A 17,523-nucleotide genomic window follows, 5' to 3' on the forward strand; every position below is an offset into this window, starting at 1 on the left:
CCTGCTGTTGCCACAATCACCTGCTAAGGCCTTACGAGCGCTTATCCAAAGCCATAACCATTCACCCTCTCGTTCATGTGTCTGGACAATTTAGGGCAGGGGTCGGGAACCTTTTTGACTGAAAGAGCCAAAAAACCCACATATTTTAAAATCTGATCCTAAGAGAGCCATATGTATATTTTAATACCAAAAAAAGCTAAATGGAAGAGAAAGACCAACAATTTTAGAGTACAATAAGACTGAATTTATTTTGAACAACATACTTTGCTATAACAAAGTAACTTAATAACAAGAAAAGTGCTTCTTACTTATAATGCTACTAAACGTGACCGCAGGTTCGTCTTAATGTTTTCTAGGTGCGAGAACGACTGTCCATTGCCAATAATATAACAAGCAGCTGGTCTGCAGGATGAAGTTTTTTTCTGTCCATTTGTGTTTACCTGCCAGCTCTGCTTATTTACCCACATGTCCGAAAAACTACTGAAATACTTCGCTGCATTTATGTCATTCACCTGTTGTTTCTCCACTTGATTTGACATCATAATGGTACGATCATGTCCAGTTCTTGCTGAGAAAGGCATATCTTTTATCCGTTTGATTATCTTGTCTTTATCCTTAAAGTCGTCAAAAAGCTCGTTGGCCACATCAAGCATGAATGATTTGGCGTATTCGCCATCTGTAAACGTCTTCCCGCTTCTCACAATTGTTAAAGAACCAGCAAAGCTAGCCGAATTGTAATCACCTTGTTTGGCCCAGACACGGAGCTGCTGCTGACTTGCCTGCACTCTGGACACTAGTTCTTGACAGGCCTTCTTTCTGTCATCTCCCGCTGGATATTTCTCTGCAAATGTGGCATGGCGTGTGTCAAAGTGTCGCTTTATATTTGAACGTTTCATCGATGAAATTTTATCATTGCATAAAAGACACACTGCACAACCCGCTCTCTCCACGAAGGCGAATTCTTATGTCCATTCCTGCTGAAACATACGGTAATCCTCATTATTTTTTCTTTTCGTCATCTTCTTTGTTAGAAGGGTTCACTCTGCATAAACAAGCTAACCAAAAACGAGGGAATATTACTTCTTGGCCTCAAAGTGACGTGTGCAGGCTGTTGTAAATTATCCAATAAAATTAGACTTTTAGGGTATCGGACCCTTCCGCACACACTACAGAAAGGATTGGCTCTTTGTTGCGTGCCAGCGCGAAAAGTTGCGGGTGAAAATATCTTAAGATTAAAATGTGTGTGGATTTTTTTTTTTATTGTGATGGCTTTTCCTGTAATTTTTTTTTACTAAAGTAACATTATTAGTAAAATTATTGATTAATTTTTCTGTTAAGAAATTTTCAAAGAGCCAGAGGCAGTCATCAAAAGAGCCACATCTGGCTCGCGAGCCATAGATTCCCGACCCCTGATTTAGGGTCTCCAACAAACTGCCTGTAATTTTTTGAACAGCTGAAGGAACCTGGAGAACCAGAACATCAGTGAAATTTTCATATCTGCTCTCTGGTCCTTGCATGCATTGAGTCAAGCTTCTCATTTAATGATAAAATTGATGGTCACATTGATCACTTGGTCCATTTGGAGTGAAATACAAAACACAGCAATGATCGGAATCAGAATCAGAAAAACGTTATTTGTCCCCGAGGGCAATTGGGGGGCACATGGGGTTGCAGCAAGTTGTGAACACGTGAACATCAAGAGTAAAATTTACAAAAAAAGAAAAAGAAAAAAGAGAATTATATATATATAAATTACTTTACAAAATCGCTCTGCATTTGAATAATAACTATAACATGAGCGCCATTAATTACACTCAGTGATATGGAGCGAGGGCTGGCTTGGCGATGAGGGGTTTGGCATTTGAACAGCTCAGGGGACAAAGGGTTTTGCAGGCGGGGCAGCAGAGTCTGCGGGAGCCACTCGAAAGCCGGGTGTAGGATGTGGGACTGATCTGCGAGGATCTTTTCGGCTGTTATTAACATCCGAGTGTCGTTAAAGCGGGTGAGAGGTCTGAGGGTTTGGCCAATTATTTTGGAGCTGACCGAGGCGGTGCGCTCCAGGAGATTCCTGTCGTGTTGGGTAAGGGAGTGGAACCAGCAGGTGAAGGAGAAGGTCATTGCGTTGTCAATGAAGACATGATAGAACGTGGTTAGGACTGTGCTGCTAACCTCGAACGACCTCAGCTCCCTGAGCAGGTCCTGCCCTTGGTAATATTTCATGATGATCTCCTCAGTGTTGGAGGAGAACATCAGGATGTTGTCGAAGACGGTGCCCAGGTATCTGTGCTCCTTCACCATTTCAACTGGCTCCCCTTGGTTCGTGGTGGGGATTGCCTCTGCCAGTTGCCTCTGCGTACTGAATGTGATGACCATGTCCTTCGTCTTGCTCACATTCAGATTCAGGGAGGAGGCTTCGCACCAAAGCGTGAAACCCTGGAGGGCCAGGCCGTGGTGGAGAGCGCGACCAGACAGTGGGGACAGGGGGACAGTGTCGTTCACCAGGTGGCAGTCTTGTTGGGTGGACCTGCAGGGGAGACAGGATGCAGCCTTGCGGTGAGCCGGCGGAGGGGAGGAGGGTGTCGGAGAGGATGTCGTTCGCCAGAACCCTCTGGGATCTGTTGGTGAGGAAGCTGATGATCCGGTGGTTGAGGTGGAAACACGTCACCATCTTCTCCACCAGTATGTATGATTGCGGGGTATTAAAAGCAGAGAAGTTGGCAAAAAGGAGCCTGGATGTGCTGTGGGTGGTCTCCAGGTGTCTGTGTACAGAATCAGTGAGGAAGATCTTGACATCATCCACCCCTCTCTGAGCTCTGTAGGCTCAGAGTGGGTTCCGTTATTCTGATGATGTGAGTTTTTACAATTCTCTCCAAGGCGTTCATCACCAAAGAGGTGAGAGCCACCGGCCTGAGGTTGTTCAGAGCATTAGGGGTCCCCTTTTTCGGGGCACAGTGCTGCAGGACAGGGAGTTATGAATAAGGGAAATTAAAAATCTCCCCCCAGCTGCTCGGGAAAGAGCTTGAGGGTATGTCCACAGACCCCGTCAGGACCAGGCATTGTAGAGACCCTTGCTTTCCTAAGGGCTCTCACCCCCTCCTTGGAGTTGAGGACCAGGGCGGGCCAGTCGAGTTTGAGAGTGGTCTCTGCACCTTAGATGGTGTTTTCTGCTATGTCGTCTGATGACGATAATGAATGCTTTCACTTTAGCTCCACACTCCACACTGTGGACTGGAAACAACCCCGACACACACATGGTCCAACAAGGATACCACACCGGTAAGGCAAATGGAAAGTGTTGCCTCGTAAAAACATACAGTTCCTTTAAGTTCAAATATAAGTAGGAGAGTTTGGATAAAGCTGAGTAATGGGCCGTGCAGAGCGGAGGCCTTATGATGATTCGATTTTTCCACCACTGGAAGCATAACATATTATACCTTCAAGCTGGAACGAGTGAAGCGCTGCTGCAGAAAAGCTTCCTTCTGTATCTTTGACTCTCATTCCCTTTCTCAGCTCTACCAAGGGGCTGGGATATAGATATCTGGCTTTTTGGCTTCCAACGCAGCACGCTCATCCACACAGCACCTCGACCGGGTCTCTGGCAACCTCACCTGGCTCGAGAAGACTGCTCAATCCAGAGGACATGTTTTCTGTACAAATATCACAGTGGACATGTAAACACGTCCTATGTGTTTACCTCCCAAGATGTTTTACTGTGACGCCTGAGAATGATGATGTTTTTGTAAATGTGTCTATCGCTTGAATTTCCAAACAGCTATTTGAAGAAGTCCTGTCCAAGCTTTGGAGGACCTCTTAGTGTTGCAAGGATCGCCTTACGGGCGGCACAAGAATATGAAGATTCTGGCTCTGTTACACCACCTCGGAGGGCGGCGGACATCACCGAGCCGCCAGATGTGTCCAGTTTGCCAGTTGCACACCCTGACCTCCCTCTGCCCGGGAATCCTGAAGTCTGCAAGTCGTTCGGCAGCTGTGCAAAGACATAAACGGATTGATTTCTGCAGGACTTTTCTTCCTCAGCGGGGGAACTCCATGGGTTTTACTGCTGCATCCGTGCCACTGGATATAATGAACGGCTGTAAATGTTGTCTGCCATCAGCCGCTGTCCACGACAGCTGTCTCCTTCCTCAATGACAACTCCTGCTGGGTCACAATGTTTCTCAAACTTGCAAAGCAAGGGGTCCACATGTTTCCCATTGCCTCTAATATTTGGAATATTTATACAGTAAATATTATTGCTAAAAACTTGTCCGAGCACAGCTTCCAGACGGTTTTGCTCTGCTGTTCCTGCAGAACTTGGCTGCGCTTTATCTCGGCCCTTAAGAGGAAACTCGCACCTCCGTTTTGCAGCAGGAGCCATTTGGAGACATCAACATCAATTACCTTGGAATGGAGATGAACTCCTCCTCGGCTCATGTTGGTGCCCTGAGGGGGGATGTGCAGAACACATCAAAATGGCTTATTTGAGTGACATTTATAATGTGAAAAATTAAGTTTTCCATAAATTGTCACATCAATATTAAATATCTGAAGAACATGTTCTCATGAACTTGAAATGTGAAAATGCTTATTCCATACTTCCCTCCCACGGGATGTTGAAAGGGCCAAACATGTGAGGTTCCCATGGGAAGGTGCAAGTAACCCTTTGTTTTGCTCGAGTTGGGGCATCACCTGGTGACTCGGGTTCCTGCAGGCTCTTCATACGTGCGCAGCTGACACCAATTCCTATTTACAGATGTGATCCCTTGGATCTAAAGCATCTTTGTTCCTGTTGAGACTCAAAGCGAGCATCTTAGCAACTGAAGCTGATTCAACCCGCTGTCAGAAACTTTTATCTTTCTCTTTTGTCCCGTTGATTAAACATTTCTTAAATCCAATATTGCACCATGTTCACAGCCAGCGTGATCTGGAGGTCGTGCCTGTTGCCAGCAGTAAATATAGAAGCATCTGCATCCCTGCTGAGTCAGTGTTTCTTCATTTTCCTGTCACATCTGGAAATGTGAGGAAAACAAAGAGTGTTGTTACGTTGATGCGCCCTCTAAAACCTGTAAACAGGACGTGCACGAAGGGTGTGTTGGAATGAAGGGATCTGACCCGTCTCTCGTGGGAATTATCAACAGCAGTGATGCATCTTAAAGGGCTGCTTCTGTGGAAAAGGGATGTAGCTGGAAAATTACTTCATCCAGACTGGTTTTAATCAGTGAAACAAACACTTCTGCCGGCGTCAGATGCATTTCTCACGCCGATAAACAATTAAAACATAAAGGGAAAAAATGTTCCTCCTGTACCAGTCGCATGCCTTTAAATCACAGTAATCAAAGTAAACGCACTTTCCAATCTTATCTAGAGCCCTTCTTCTGGTCACTTCTTTCTTCAGCTGAGTTTTAGTGCATGAGATGCAAAGTGTGTTTCATTTGCGGAAAAAAAAAAAAAAAAAAAACAGTCTGAGTCATGTCTGTTTAAGAGATGTCCTGGGCGGTTTTCTCCAATCACAGCACACCCCGTCATTCAGGCACATGATGCAGTTACAAGTCAATGCAATTCCTTCTTTCGTTCTGCCAGGGAGGTTTGCTTGGTGGGGTCCGAGTCCCTCAGCAGTCACTCCTTAGCATTTTGAAAAGATCCATCTTGAAATCTCGTCTCTCCTCCGTTTGCTGTTGGCTCCAAAACCCTTATCCCGTCAGGGTCCTTTGTCATCACCAGTCCGCTGTCCGGCGACGCTCTCCAAATGCTTCACTCGGATTTGAGGCAACTGGTCGTATACGTCGAATCCCAAGTCCGAGCGCTGTTTGGGAAGGCGGAACAGAAGCAAGTGGTTCCTAAGCACCTGGATTTGAGTGCGGGGAGAAGAAGGTGTGCATGTCAATAAGACAGGATAACAGGAGGAGAGATGTGAGATTGAAACTTCAAAAAATGTACGGACAACATGACACTTCATAAGGATCCCTCTCAGGAAATGATGGCAGCTTGTTTGGGCCCATTTCAGATGGTGACGCCTTGTGTTTATAAGAGCGCCCCAGGGAACGCCATTTCCCATTTGCTATATTATCTATTGTCAGTCCTTGCCTCTATCCTGCACAGCTAGGAGACGACTGATGGTAGCTGGCCTGGACAACGGGTGGAGATCTGAAGGCAATGGGAGCTGGACGGATCTCGACAGAATAATGAAATATGAGTGTGGCGGATCAGTCTGGCTGCCAGGCTAAGGTTGTTAGCTGAAGTAAGGCTGGATTACAACTATAACGTAAGGGTTAAAGTACATTGAAAATATAGACGTGACTCCCACACAATAGCTATTTCTGTTCCAATAATTATATTTTGCTTAATATTCCTTGCGATATCAGTGTCTCAACATACCCACAGTGAAAACATTAACACATGAAAACATTCCTTGAGGAAAATGGTCTTAAACCGCGATTTTACAAAATGAGAAACAGCACAAAGAGAGGAATGTGAGAATATTGAGGGCCATGGTAAAACCATCATCAAAAAGCTCTGTGAGAGGCATGGCGGGTACGGAGTGCGATCGATAAGTTGTGTATCAAGGGAAGAAGTAAAGAACAGAAGAGACTTGCAGTAAGAACAAAAAAAGAAATACCTCATCAGTCAGGTAGTAGATTTTCCTCAGCATACTGTGCCGAGCCGCTTTGACCTCCTGGAAAAGAGGAATGGATGTAAAATCATTAATGGCGTACTTGACGTCCTTTTTTTTCTTGAACTGCACATGCATGTATGAATGCCCCACTGAGGTATTTAATATTCTATGACATTGCAGCCGCACTCACATTCGACACAGATAATGTGTATGCGCTGCTAAAAAAACGCGCCTGTTTCTCTTCATATACTAGAGTCTCCAGCACCTCCTGTAAGCTCAAAATTTTATGCGGAGAACTTGTAATCTGGTGGTGATTGACTGACGAAATGGCTGGATCGTCTAAGGCAAGAACGATTCTAGATATATTGCACTCTATTCCAAGGTGTGTTATCTGCCGTACCTGAGCCGCAGCATCCTGTGAGAAGATGAAACTGTTGACTTGTGACACAGCGACCACATATAGGACAGGACACCAGCAGGGCTTCAGGGCCCCCGTTACAAGCGATCGGAAATAGAGGCGAAGGAGTGGCAGGGAGTCTTCCGGAGGAGAGGTGAACCGCTCGATGGGAATGGAGAGCTTCAGGCGAAGAGATAATCAAAAGGTGTTAAGACATGTCCACAACATGAGGCACTTTAACTGTGGAACATTTCCATTATCACCTCCTCTAGAGTGACACCCAATGACCTCAGTATCCCCACGTGTTCTCCAAATACAGCCAGCCTCAGGGTGGTGCTGCACTTCCTCTGCAGTGGCAAGAGAAGCCAGCAGCCAAACAGTCTGTCACCGAAAGACACGGCTTCATACTGAGCCAAGAGGGCTGAATATAAGTCCTGGAAGGAGGCTAAACCCGGAGGAGGGATATCCAGGTCCAAAGAGTCCAGCCTGGATGGCCTGAGTACAGAGGAGAATGTTATTTCAACGGCTCAGCCACCATTCCACATCCTTCAAAGCACATTAAATGAATTATCGGCTTTCTCAAACCTGGTCAGCAGTCTGAATAGACCCCAGGTCAGTTTCTGAACCTGCTTCTTCAAGAACAAGTCACTGGAACACAGGAACACACAGGAGAGGCGTGCAAGCTTTGCGACAGGAAGGATTACCTGCAGAACATTATAGACGTGTTTAATTTCCCGAGTACAGATATGTTTACCAGCATGCCAGCTTTAAATATTACACACAAGGCCCAAGCCACTCAACCTCCGCGTCCCATCTCGTTACATAAGGGGGCTTAAGAGGTGTGCATGTACCTTTAGAGCCTCCTCCCTCCAGACTTCCAGCACCAACAGCCACTGCAGGCAGTGTGTCACCAGCTGCAGAGCCCCCTGAGGCAGCTCCTCCACTGCCAGTCCTCCACCGTCAGACACACCTGCCCGCTCATACAGGCCGACGAGCGGGAGGAAAGGCCAGTCGGAGGGCAACGTGGGGCCGCTGACTTCGGGGAGCAGATGGGACTTTATCCAGGGGTTGCGTCCCAGGTGAGCATCTCGGGAGGCCAACACGGACGGCTCAAGGTGGGCCAAGTGGGTCAAGAAGCAGCCGCGGATGGATGGCAGCTGGGTGCCGGCTTCCCTCAGAAGCTCCCCAACAGTTTGTAGTGAAGGAGAGGTGTGTTCGTGGCTTTGGTGGTAGAGCCTCAGCTCTCCCAGCTCCACGGCCTCAGGGCCCCCGCCGCGGATTTCTCTGAAAGGAAAACACAGAGAAGGAGCTGTGTAATGCACAAACATCTGGAGGACTATTTTTGGTGATCTGCCACTTTGAAAATTGTAAAGCAATGTGTTTAATTATACAATCCAATTTGTGAAATGACATTACAGTTATGGGCCCTGCATTTTATGTAAAAACCAATAAGGTACTCTTCATAAAGCATCTATTGTGCACAGCTTAACCCAAAAGACATCATTTGTGGAAACTCACAATATGAAGTCCTCGGTGAAGATGACTGTGGACAGCAGTTCGTGGATCAGGTACTCGCTGCCCGGTAACAAACAGGGTAAGAGGACCAATGCCACCTGGTGGTAGAGAGAGGCCTGCTTGGCCACATCAGGATCAAGGGGAACCTGAGAGATTTCAGAGGAGAATTGTGGTCAAATGTAGAAATCTAATAAATGGTGTAAAGGAATCTACACACGGTCATTCAACAGGAGATGACACTGACTTGCAACGAGTCATCTTCTGCACAAGTTCACACTTTTGAGTCAGATTATTAAGTGAGCCCGGGATCTTATCATTAGGACCTTCCACAACCTGCAAAACTTTAGTTATTTAGTAGATTGAAAATATCTTGAGTTACCAGTCTGTGTGCCAGCCGCAGCAGCAGGTAGATGAGGTGGTGTTCGTGGCGGAGAAGCCAGGCCCTGGTGTGAGACAAGGTGGGCGCTGCCCGGCTGCAGCTCCGGAGATAAGTGACCACCGGCTCTGCCAGCAGGAGTCCGGTGAACTGGATGTCAACAAATAAAAGGCAAACAGGGGCATGGTTCATGAACACATCCTGTGTGTCAGGAGCCACAGCGAGTTGTAGCTTCAAGTATCCTTACATTCTATTAAACTACCAAAACATTCTCCTTCTGAAGGACCTACCTTGCAGCTGAGGCCTTTGTGGAGGTCTGTGATTGTTTCCAGGAGGAGCCCCAGGCTGGTAAGAAGAGGGAAGGGAGAGGTGGCGTTGAGCAGGCCTGGGCGATGCCTCAATCCAAGGCAGGACAACCCTGGGAGGCTGGTGGGGAAATCTGAGCCCTGATGACCAGACTGCTCATTGCATACTAATGAAGACATCCTGGTGAGGGTTCGGGTTAAACAGGAAAAGAATTTATGATTAAGAGACAGGTTTTTCAACCCGTTGTCTTCTTCAGCACTGACGGGCCCATCACACATTTTATAAGAAGGATAATTACTCCTGATCGAAACCACTGAATTAGCCGGCCTAAGAGAAATACAAGGGCATTGATGACCACAGAGGTTTTACAGTAGGTCACTTACTTGAGGTTCTTAATAAAGTCTCTAACAACATAATGACCCATCAGGGGAAGAAGAACTTCATATGTCAGCTGCTCCAAGTCCTGAAGTGTTTCCACTGGGCTGAAACAGTTCTGAGGAGGACACATTATTGTACGTATGTTGTCCATTTAGCTAACGTGACTTTTTTGCTAAACATGCTCTGCATCAATTCTTAAGAAATAAGAACATTTCACAGGAGGAGCACAAAAGAAACTGAAAAGCAGATTCTCAGATATTTGCCAAGAGGTTTCATTTCAGCCAAAACATGATGTGATCATAAAAGATCTCTACAAGACGGGAAGGAGCACCTGTCTGGAGAGCTGCTGGTAGTAAGCCTTGAAGTAGAGCAAGTACGCTGGTATGAGTGTAAGACTTGTGTCTTTCTGGACTGGACTATCCAGACCTTTAACAAAGCTCTTGAAATGGCCAAGCAGCAATGGCTGCAACCCTGCGACATGTTTCCAAGACACTGGAGGAGGAGGAGGACATTCGTCTTCCAGGGAACTGATGAAAAACAAGAGACAAAGTAAAAACATGAGGCAAAAGAGATTGAAACCATTGGGGAAAAAAAAACGCAGAAGCCTTTGGTGCAGCTGGGTGATGTGGAGACACAGCAGAAGTTCTCCATACCTGACCATGCCAGCCTGCAGTGCTTGGTGGCAGCCGGCAGTGTGTGTGACCTGGGTGAGCATGGACAGCATGGCCAGAGCACGCTGCAGCTGCAGAGGCAGCAAAGGTCCCAAGGTGATCCACACTTTGGGAAGTGCCTGCAATGCATTCACCAAGGCTGGATACAGGTCTCTGGGGAATGACAACGACAAATAATGAAAACACTGTGAGAATCAACGAGGTGACAGTGGTTGGATGCGTAACTCGGCTCACATGTTTGTAATAATAATTCAATAAGCTGATGTCGAACTCGGCCCGATGATTTATTTTTACAATTTCTTTTCAAAGTTCCTGCGGCTCAACGTAGATTTAAGAATGTGCAATGCTAAGTGATGTAAAATATAATGAAAATACCTTTATAATAAGTTATTTCAAACAACATGTGACTTCAAACGCTTGAGAAGAATAGCAAACGCGAGAGGCTGACTAGGAAAGCCTGCTTTGAAAGAAACATTTGGGAGCCGACGCAAGAATAAGAAATAACTGATTGGCTTGAGAAACAGCTAAGAAAAGAAGTATCTATCCTTGAAGTATGCAAATGTACAGATATTTACAGATACTATGTAAAACCCTGCTCCACAGAGCAATAAACATGACCTGTCAGTTTGCTATTTCACATCCGTGTCGAGAATTACAGTTCATAAAATCCTGACCTAAACATACCATAACATAAAATCCTTAGATGCTTTCATACTGAATTCAGGCGGTATTTTTTCATGATTGTGTCCAATGTCTTTTTGGGCTCTTTTGTAAGGAACTCCGAATGGGAACTCTGAATTACAGTATCAATATCGGCTTACATGTATAATTGGCAGGCCTGTCCGTAGCCAGCTGCTACAGCCCAGAACCTGTAGGCCTCCGTGGTGATCCTGAGGGCCTCGCTTGGCTCCAGCAGCAGCTGATTGGGCTCGGCACTCAGAAGACAGGACAGACACTCCATCACACCCAGAGAATTTAACTATGTGGAGAGGAGAGAATAGCTATTCTGAGACGATTTAGTTGAATCAAATTCTTGTTTTTTTGCGAGTCCTGGCATGATTTATTCTGGCGGATCACAACCGATCAAAATCAGCCAGATTTCTGAGCTAATATTACCGACGGTGAATCCAAATTGTCTGACAGTGGACAAATGGAGTTCCTGTCAAACATAATTAATTGTAGCCAGACTGTTTTCCTTCATGAAAATAAGTAAAGGAATAGAATACTTGGCATTAACCCTTACAAAGTCCTTACCAATCTCGCACAGGCATGCCTCCCAGACGTCGCCAAGACTCTGAGCAGTTTAATGGCAGGAGAAAGCGGAAGTCCGTAAACCGACGGATGGAGGGGAAGACACCGTGCAGCCCAGGACGCGGGAAGGAACTCCGATACCACAGTGTTCATCAGGCGAGGACAGGCCAACACCTGGGGGAGTCCAGTGTAGAAAATCTAATGTAATCAGAGCCAAAACTGACAGATATATTCTACAGGACATAACTTAAGTCAACTTGGACTTTCAGCCATTTGATACCATGTTGGGCAGATGCTTGATGTGTTCTTACTTCAAAACTTTTTTTTTTAGCATACTATTAACTAAGGCACATGAAGTCATACCCTCCCTAGTGGGCCTGTTTGGAAGATGCTGCGGTTGCTACAATTACCTGAGCGGCGGACAAAGCAGAGTGCCTGGCGATACGAGTCAAGACCTCCAAGACATCCTGGACCACCAGCGGGGTTGGTCGCACCACCTCGAGAATGTAGCGCAGCCTTGGAAGCAGCTTCATTTTGAGCAGACCCTGACACAGCAGACAACAGAGACAGGAAGATGGTTCACTTCTCAGGCTATTTCCTCATCGGATAAGAAATATATTAAAATCACAGGTTTGACAAGTGAGAGTGAATGTATTGCAAGCAAAAGAGCTGTTGATGAGAAGCTTGTTGTCATGGAGAACGTGGCAATGTTTTAAGCTTGCCTATTACATGAAAGTATAATGTGAAATCAACAGCCAGACTTAATCCACTACGGTACCATCATGTGCCGAGGTGCCAAAGTATGACACGAGGAGAGGGGGTTCACCTACCGAGCACCGCCGATGTGCCCCTGAGTGAGGCCCCTCCCTGGGCCAACCCTCTCACTCTGTTGCCATTGATGCCTGTTTAAAAGTTCTGTTTGTCCATGCGTGAGTTTGTGTATTAATGACAACAATCTCCCTGCAGGGGATCATTAGTATATGAAATTTAACTTTCTTGTATTAGCAATGCTGAGAATACATGCAATGGAGTTGGAGCGCCCTCTGCTGGGCAAACTGAGTGACAACGTCCTCACTGACTGTTTTGATCCCAAGATCCGAAACCTCTCCAACACAATTTGTTATCTTACCTTGACAACATCTTGCCTGGCCACATCATAATCAGACTTCCTCTCCTCCCTCTCCTTTGCTGTCTCCTTTAAGCCTTCATTCAGTCCTTCATCCTCCACCTCATCATCATCGTCCTCCTCTGGCGCAGACGGCAGCAGCGGGAAGGAGGCCAGGCCACGAAACCAAGAGAACGTCAAGTCTAAACTCTCCTGAAAGTGAGGATAAATCTTTGAAAGGCTGTCCAATGGATTGTGGAGAGCGAACGTGACCATTAATTCAGTGATGCACGATGTAGTTTCTTTGAAGCATGATATATTTTTGTAATTTCTCTATGAGGGTGATTTTATTTTAAGGCAGGTGTTGCCATGAGCTATGTGGAAAATCTGCAGTAACGGAGCAGGGATTGAACGGTCTTGAATGAGAATTTAAGAGTCAGAGTGCTTACTTCGTCATCTGCGCAAACCAAGAGTGCTTTGAGAGCATGGACTGCAGCAGCCATTACTCCCTCCACACTGTCATCCAACGCAAAACGGAGCAGGAAGAGCAACCCAGCATCCAACAGGGTGGACGCCACGCTGCCAGTGAGGACAGACTGGTATTCCCCTGCACGTGCCTTCAGAGGAAGATGTAGATGTCGTCATGCACGGCCTGTATCAACCCTGCGAACACTGTGGGACGGCGTGTGCCTCCTTGCGTACCTTTGAAAGAACGTTGCCGAGGGTGCTGAGGGCCAGACACCTCTGCTGGATCACCTGGCTGCGAGACAGCAGGAAGAGGTCCTGCAGGGAGTAACCTGCCCGCTGGGGAGAAGGTCTGAGTCAGTAACCATCAGTCATCAGTAACCCTAAAGATTGATTCTGACAGCTTGCTGCTTTTTGTATCATTTGCTGGTCAACTGAAGAGGTCGGATCCAAACCTTGCCGTTAGCCATCAGTTTAAAACAAGTAATAGATTTTTGTATTCAACTGGCTGTGTAAAATATCACAGTTTAAGACAAAATACTGTAGTCCAGTGACCTCAGGCTCCTCCCCGTGGTGGTGCAGGCCCAGGTGGGTGGGTAGATCATCTGTTGGAGGAATTAGAGTCCCATTGAAATGAAAGCGGGCCTGCATAGCCTATAGGAACAAAAAACTCAATTAAACACTTTGGCTTCAGCTGTATCAAATTTCAGATCTGTCGACGAAGTGATGCATGTATTTGGGAGGTCTTTTTCACTCTTACTTGCTTGGTTCCCGTCTTTCTTGGAGCAGGCAGGTCCCTCATCCACTCAAGCTTCTCTGGCTCCAGTTTGTCCATATGAAGCCATTCCTTCTCAGGCTTAAACGACAGATCTTGCTCTGGATTAAACAAATACAGTGGGACGAACAAATAAAACAAGACTCGACTAGGAATTGATTAAAACAAATGAAGCTTCTGCAAGCCAAGTGGCTGACTTTATTTTGCATTGTTATAAGTATTACTACAACAAATATCATACTAGTGAAGTAATGCTAGAAAACTCATACTTCATCCATATGCTGGAAGAAAATTGGAGTTAACTGGTGGGAAATAACCTCAAGAGCACCAAATCATCATCTTTAAACTGGAGAGAAATTACTTAAAAGTTTTAATGAGAAATGGAAAAAAAAGAAAAAAAATCAGCCAGATATCTTCAGTAATTTATTCACTTTATTCAAAGATTCACTAATCTGTCTCTGCTGCAAGTTGCTAAGTTGTTTTCAGCTCATTCCTTTTAGTGATGTTTAAAAAACAACAGAAGGCATTAGCATGTGTCAGTGAGGCATCAGAGACAGGCCTCAAGGGTTCATCCCTGTTTGAATCTTCTTAGAGCGCCATCACAAAAGTGGCAATATTTGGACATTCAGCATGAGGTTCGGATGTTTTTGGGATGAGGCAGGAAGAAGGGATGATAAGAACACCTGTTCGTGGAACGGAGCACATCTTAGGACATCTAAGAACTTTAGTCCTATGACCCGATTGTAAGACTGTTTTCAATTTCACTTGTCTTTTAAATAGTGTCTAGACACTGGAAATATGGACATCAATTTCCGACAAGCAGGAGAACGCCAATAAATGGATCTGGTGTAATAACATACAGACAAATAGCTGAAATTGCACAATAGTGAATGCTCATGCTCATGAATTCAGATCATATAAAGAACTTGGAGTAAATGCTCAGACTTCTCTTTTGACCGGTTACTGCTGCATTTATAACAAGTATAAAACCAGGGCCTTCGCTGACAGGGATGGCTCCTGGTTTGAATCTTAAACATCAGAGACTAAAACTAACTGCTGGCGTGAAGGGGATAATGGAGCTAGTTTTGAAGTCATCATACCTGCTTCTGCATGTGATGATGACAGTTTCTCCTCTTCTTCCCCGTCCATCTCTACTTCTTGCAGTTTATGAGCCACAGTGGAGCCACCGGACGAGTTTGAATCCGTGCTCACATTTTCGAGAGGCGCGTTTCCCCTGCTTTTGGTCTCTAGCCTTTTGGATTCCGAGGAGGACGGGACACTTTGGGCTTTGTGAGATCTAACAAACTCCACCAGTCTAGGATCTGGGATGCAGAGTTACGTTTTACACACATCGAAAAAAAATAAGGGTGATAAAACAAAGACTTGTAATAGTTAAAATCATTAATTTTAAATCCCACACATATTAATATCATATCAACTGCCAAGGTGAACAGAGACATTAACTACCAAGCTGAGATAAGAGTTTCTTCTGTTCCTCTCGTATCTCGGACTCAGACATAGCCTGGAGCTTAGCCTGATTCTCCTTGTGGATCCTTATGGTCTCGCCCAAACTGTCCGGGCCCCTGAGCCCCTGGCCGGACAGCAGTCTGGGACCTGAGACTAGAGTTGAAGGGGGAGCAGCAGTCTTTGCTGGTACAGGTGAAGGGAGACAGAGAAAAGCAGGGTGAAAAAAAACACAAGATCTGTGAGTGGACAAAACTGCACGGATTTTCCAGATATCTGAAGTCAAAATTGTCAAGAAATGCAGGGCAGAGTGAGCAAAATAGGAAATTCAAAATGTCTAAAATAAGCACATTATGAATAACATTAACAGAACGACAGTATGCCACTTACTATTAGCAGCAACATCACTCCATTCTGTAGCCATGCTTGCCTCAGTGGAGAGCCTCTGTGGTCTTGGGTTGGATTTCTGGGCAGCTCCGGACACACGAGCCACGGGGGTCTTTCCCTGATTCAACCTCTGAGCCTCAATCTGACGTGCGAAGATGCTCTTCTTCGCACCGTCGGACGACATTGGCGCCTTGTTCAGGGAGCAGTGTGTGTTCAGAGGTTTGTATGACTACTGAACTGACGTTATAACGCCTCTCGTCAAATGTATCGAGGAAGATTTGTATTACCAAAGATGCACGCATGCATTTTTTTGAAGAGGATAACATAAAAACTGTTTCCATAGTAAATGAGATTATGGTCAAAGTTGATTTTATGTACATTCTTTAACTTTCTCTATAAAAAAGAGAAATGACTTGAGAAAAAACACGTTTTACCTGAGAGCTGTTTGTGGAGCGGCGCTGCACTTTGGGGAAAGCCATGCCAGTAAATTCCGGTAGAGAAATGGGAGTTGAGCTGGTATCTCTCTCCTTGAGAGACAGAGGAATATTTCAGATTCATCAGGAAAATAATTAAGGATAAAAGCGAGCGATAAAATGACAGACCTTGAAATACAACAGGGCACTATATTCTTGTACATCGTGTATTTTCTAACACTGGATTTTTTTTTTTTTCATTTCAATACACGTTTGTTTTAGGGGTGAAAATATTATACTTAGTTCGACCGTCAAAAGTTTCACTCAAGCTCACTTGCTTTGTGTTGGGTATCTGGTAACTGCTTTTATAAAATGACAGTTTGTAAACACTGCACTTACAACAATCCTGGAGAGAACCGCACTGATGTGAGAGTCGTGCCTGTCCAGACTCTCTTCTGCGTCCTCCTCCTCAAAGGTAACACTTTTAAAGCGAGACTTCTTGGGAGGGGCTGGTGTCAGAGACGGGAGCTGGTCCGGAACATCTAAAGACGCCAAGAACGTTAGATCTGCCTTCAAAACCTAAACGATGGGGAAGATAAGTCAAACCTTCTATGGTGACTACATCCCTCTGATTTCCTGCGGTGGCCGTGCTGTGCCCCTCTCCTCCTCCACCTCCACCTCCACCTCCACCATGACCTCTCCTCTTGTCAGGCCGCCGGAGCACCTGAGCAGCGGACAAGGCGCCGGAGGTCAGGAAGTTCTCCTGCTCTCTAAGGAGGTCCGCCTCCGAGTCAGTGGGCTTGGGACGCCGCAGCATCCCTGGGAAGACCAAAAAGAAGCTTGGGGCGCTGCTTTTGTTGTTGTTGTTACTGTTCTCTATTGTTGACTGCCCAAGAGGTCTTCAACGTTCTCCCTTTAGCCGCTGTTGGACTGGTGACACAAGTAGACCACAGCTAAATGAGAGACAACACTCTCCACTGTGACCGAGAGGTTAAAAAAAATTACATCCCATGGCTAATTATTTAGCGTGAACTAAAAGTCTTGTAAAGAGACAAAAAGAGGCTGAAATGAAACGTAAACCCCCACGCTAGTTAAGCTAGCTGCCGCAAAATGTTTCACCGCACTTTGACGAAGTTAGCCTTCCATTGGCGGTGTGGTGAAATGTTAGCAGCACAGCTAGCTTTAGCACGAATTCGCCAAAGAGATTTTTTCCCTCAAATGTAGAGAAATTGGCTGTAAGACAACTCGAGGCGCGATAGTTTCAATGAAGAGATATTTAATATTTCCATGGTGTCGCCGACAAACCCCTCGTTCCGCGATAATACAGCCCCACGCAGCGGGCGGAAACACACGGAAGGAATGTAAAGTGACACACGGTGGATCTCTTTCAAAATAAAAGCCCTGTCATCA

At 45.7% G+C, this 17,523-nt stretch overlaps 1 protein-coding gene across 4 annotated transcripts; it reads right to left on the reverse strand.

Moving 5' to 3' along the window:
• Positions 1–1,520: 1,520 nt before the first annotated feature.
• On the reverse strand, positions 1,521–17,420 carry rpap1 (RNA polymerase II associated protein 1). 4 transcript variants are annotated; one of them, XM_086153330.1, is made up of 28 exons: positions 16,720–17,414; positions 16,513–16,655; positions 16,135–16,227; positions 15,704–15,890; positions 15,317–15,499; positions 14,950–15,171; positions 13,835–13,950; positions 13,630–13,728; positions 13,312–13,413; positions 13,059–13,226; positions 12,634–12,822; positions 11,915–12,049; positions 11,508–11,678; positions 11,075–11,232; positions 10,236–10,406; positions 9,914–10,109; positions 9,588–9,697; positions 9,189–9,384; positions 8,902–9,048; positions 8,526–8,668; positions 7,859–8,291; positions 7,593–7,711; positions 7,271–7,502; positions 7,011–7,187; positions 6,614–6,670; positions 5,110–5,842; positions 4,687–5,006; positions 1,521–4,440 (listed from the first exon to the last, which is right to left on the reverse strand). In XM_086153330.1, the coding sequence occupies exons 1-26, from the start codon at positions 16,928–16,930 to the stop codon at positions 5,696–5,698; spliced, it is 4,305 nt and encodes a 1,434-aa protein (XP_086009456.1). In that variant the 5' UTR covers positions 16,931–17,414; the 3' UTR covers positions 1,521–4,440; positions 4,687–5,006; positions 5,110–5,695. The 4 variants fall into 4 exon arrangements, with proteins under 4 accessions (XP_086009456.1, XP_086009463.1, XP_086009446.1 ...); XM_086153337.1 differs by having other exon boundaries at positions 1,521–5,006; positions 9,189–9,243; XM_086153320.1 differs by having other exon boundaries at positions 1,521–5,006.
• Between the last annotated feature and the right edge of the window lie 103 nt (positions 17,421–17,523).

The sequence above is a fragment of the Fistularia commersonii genome, chromosome 1 (genome assembly GCF_037954325.1).
Source record: "Fistularia commersonii isolate RoL2024-O1a breed Wild chromosome 1, RoL_Fcom_v1.0, whole genome shotgun sequence".
In the NCBI taxonomy this organism is placed as follows: domain Eukaryota; kingdom Metazoa; phylum Chordata; class Actinopteri; order Syngnathiformes; family Fistulariidae; genus Fistularia; species Fistularia commersonii.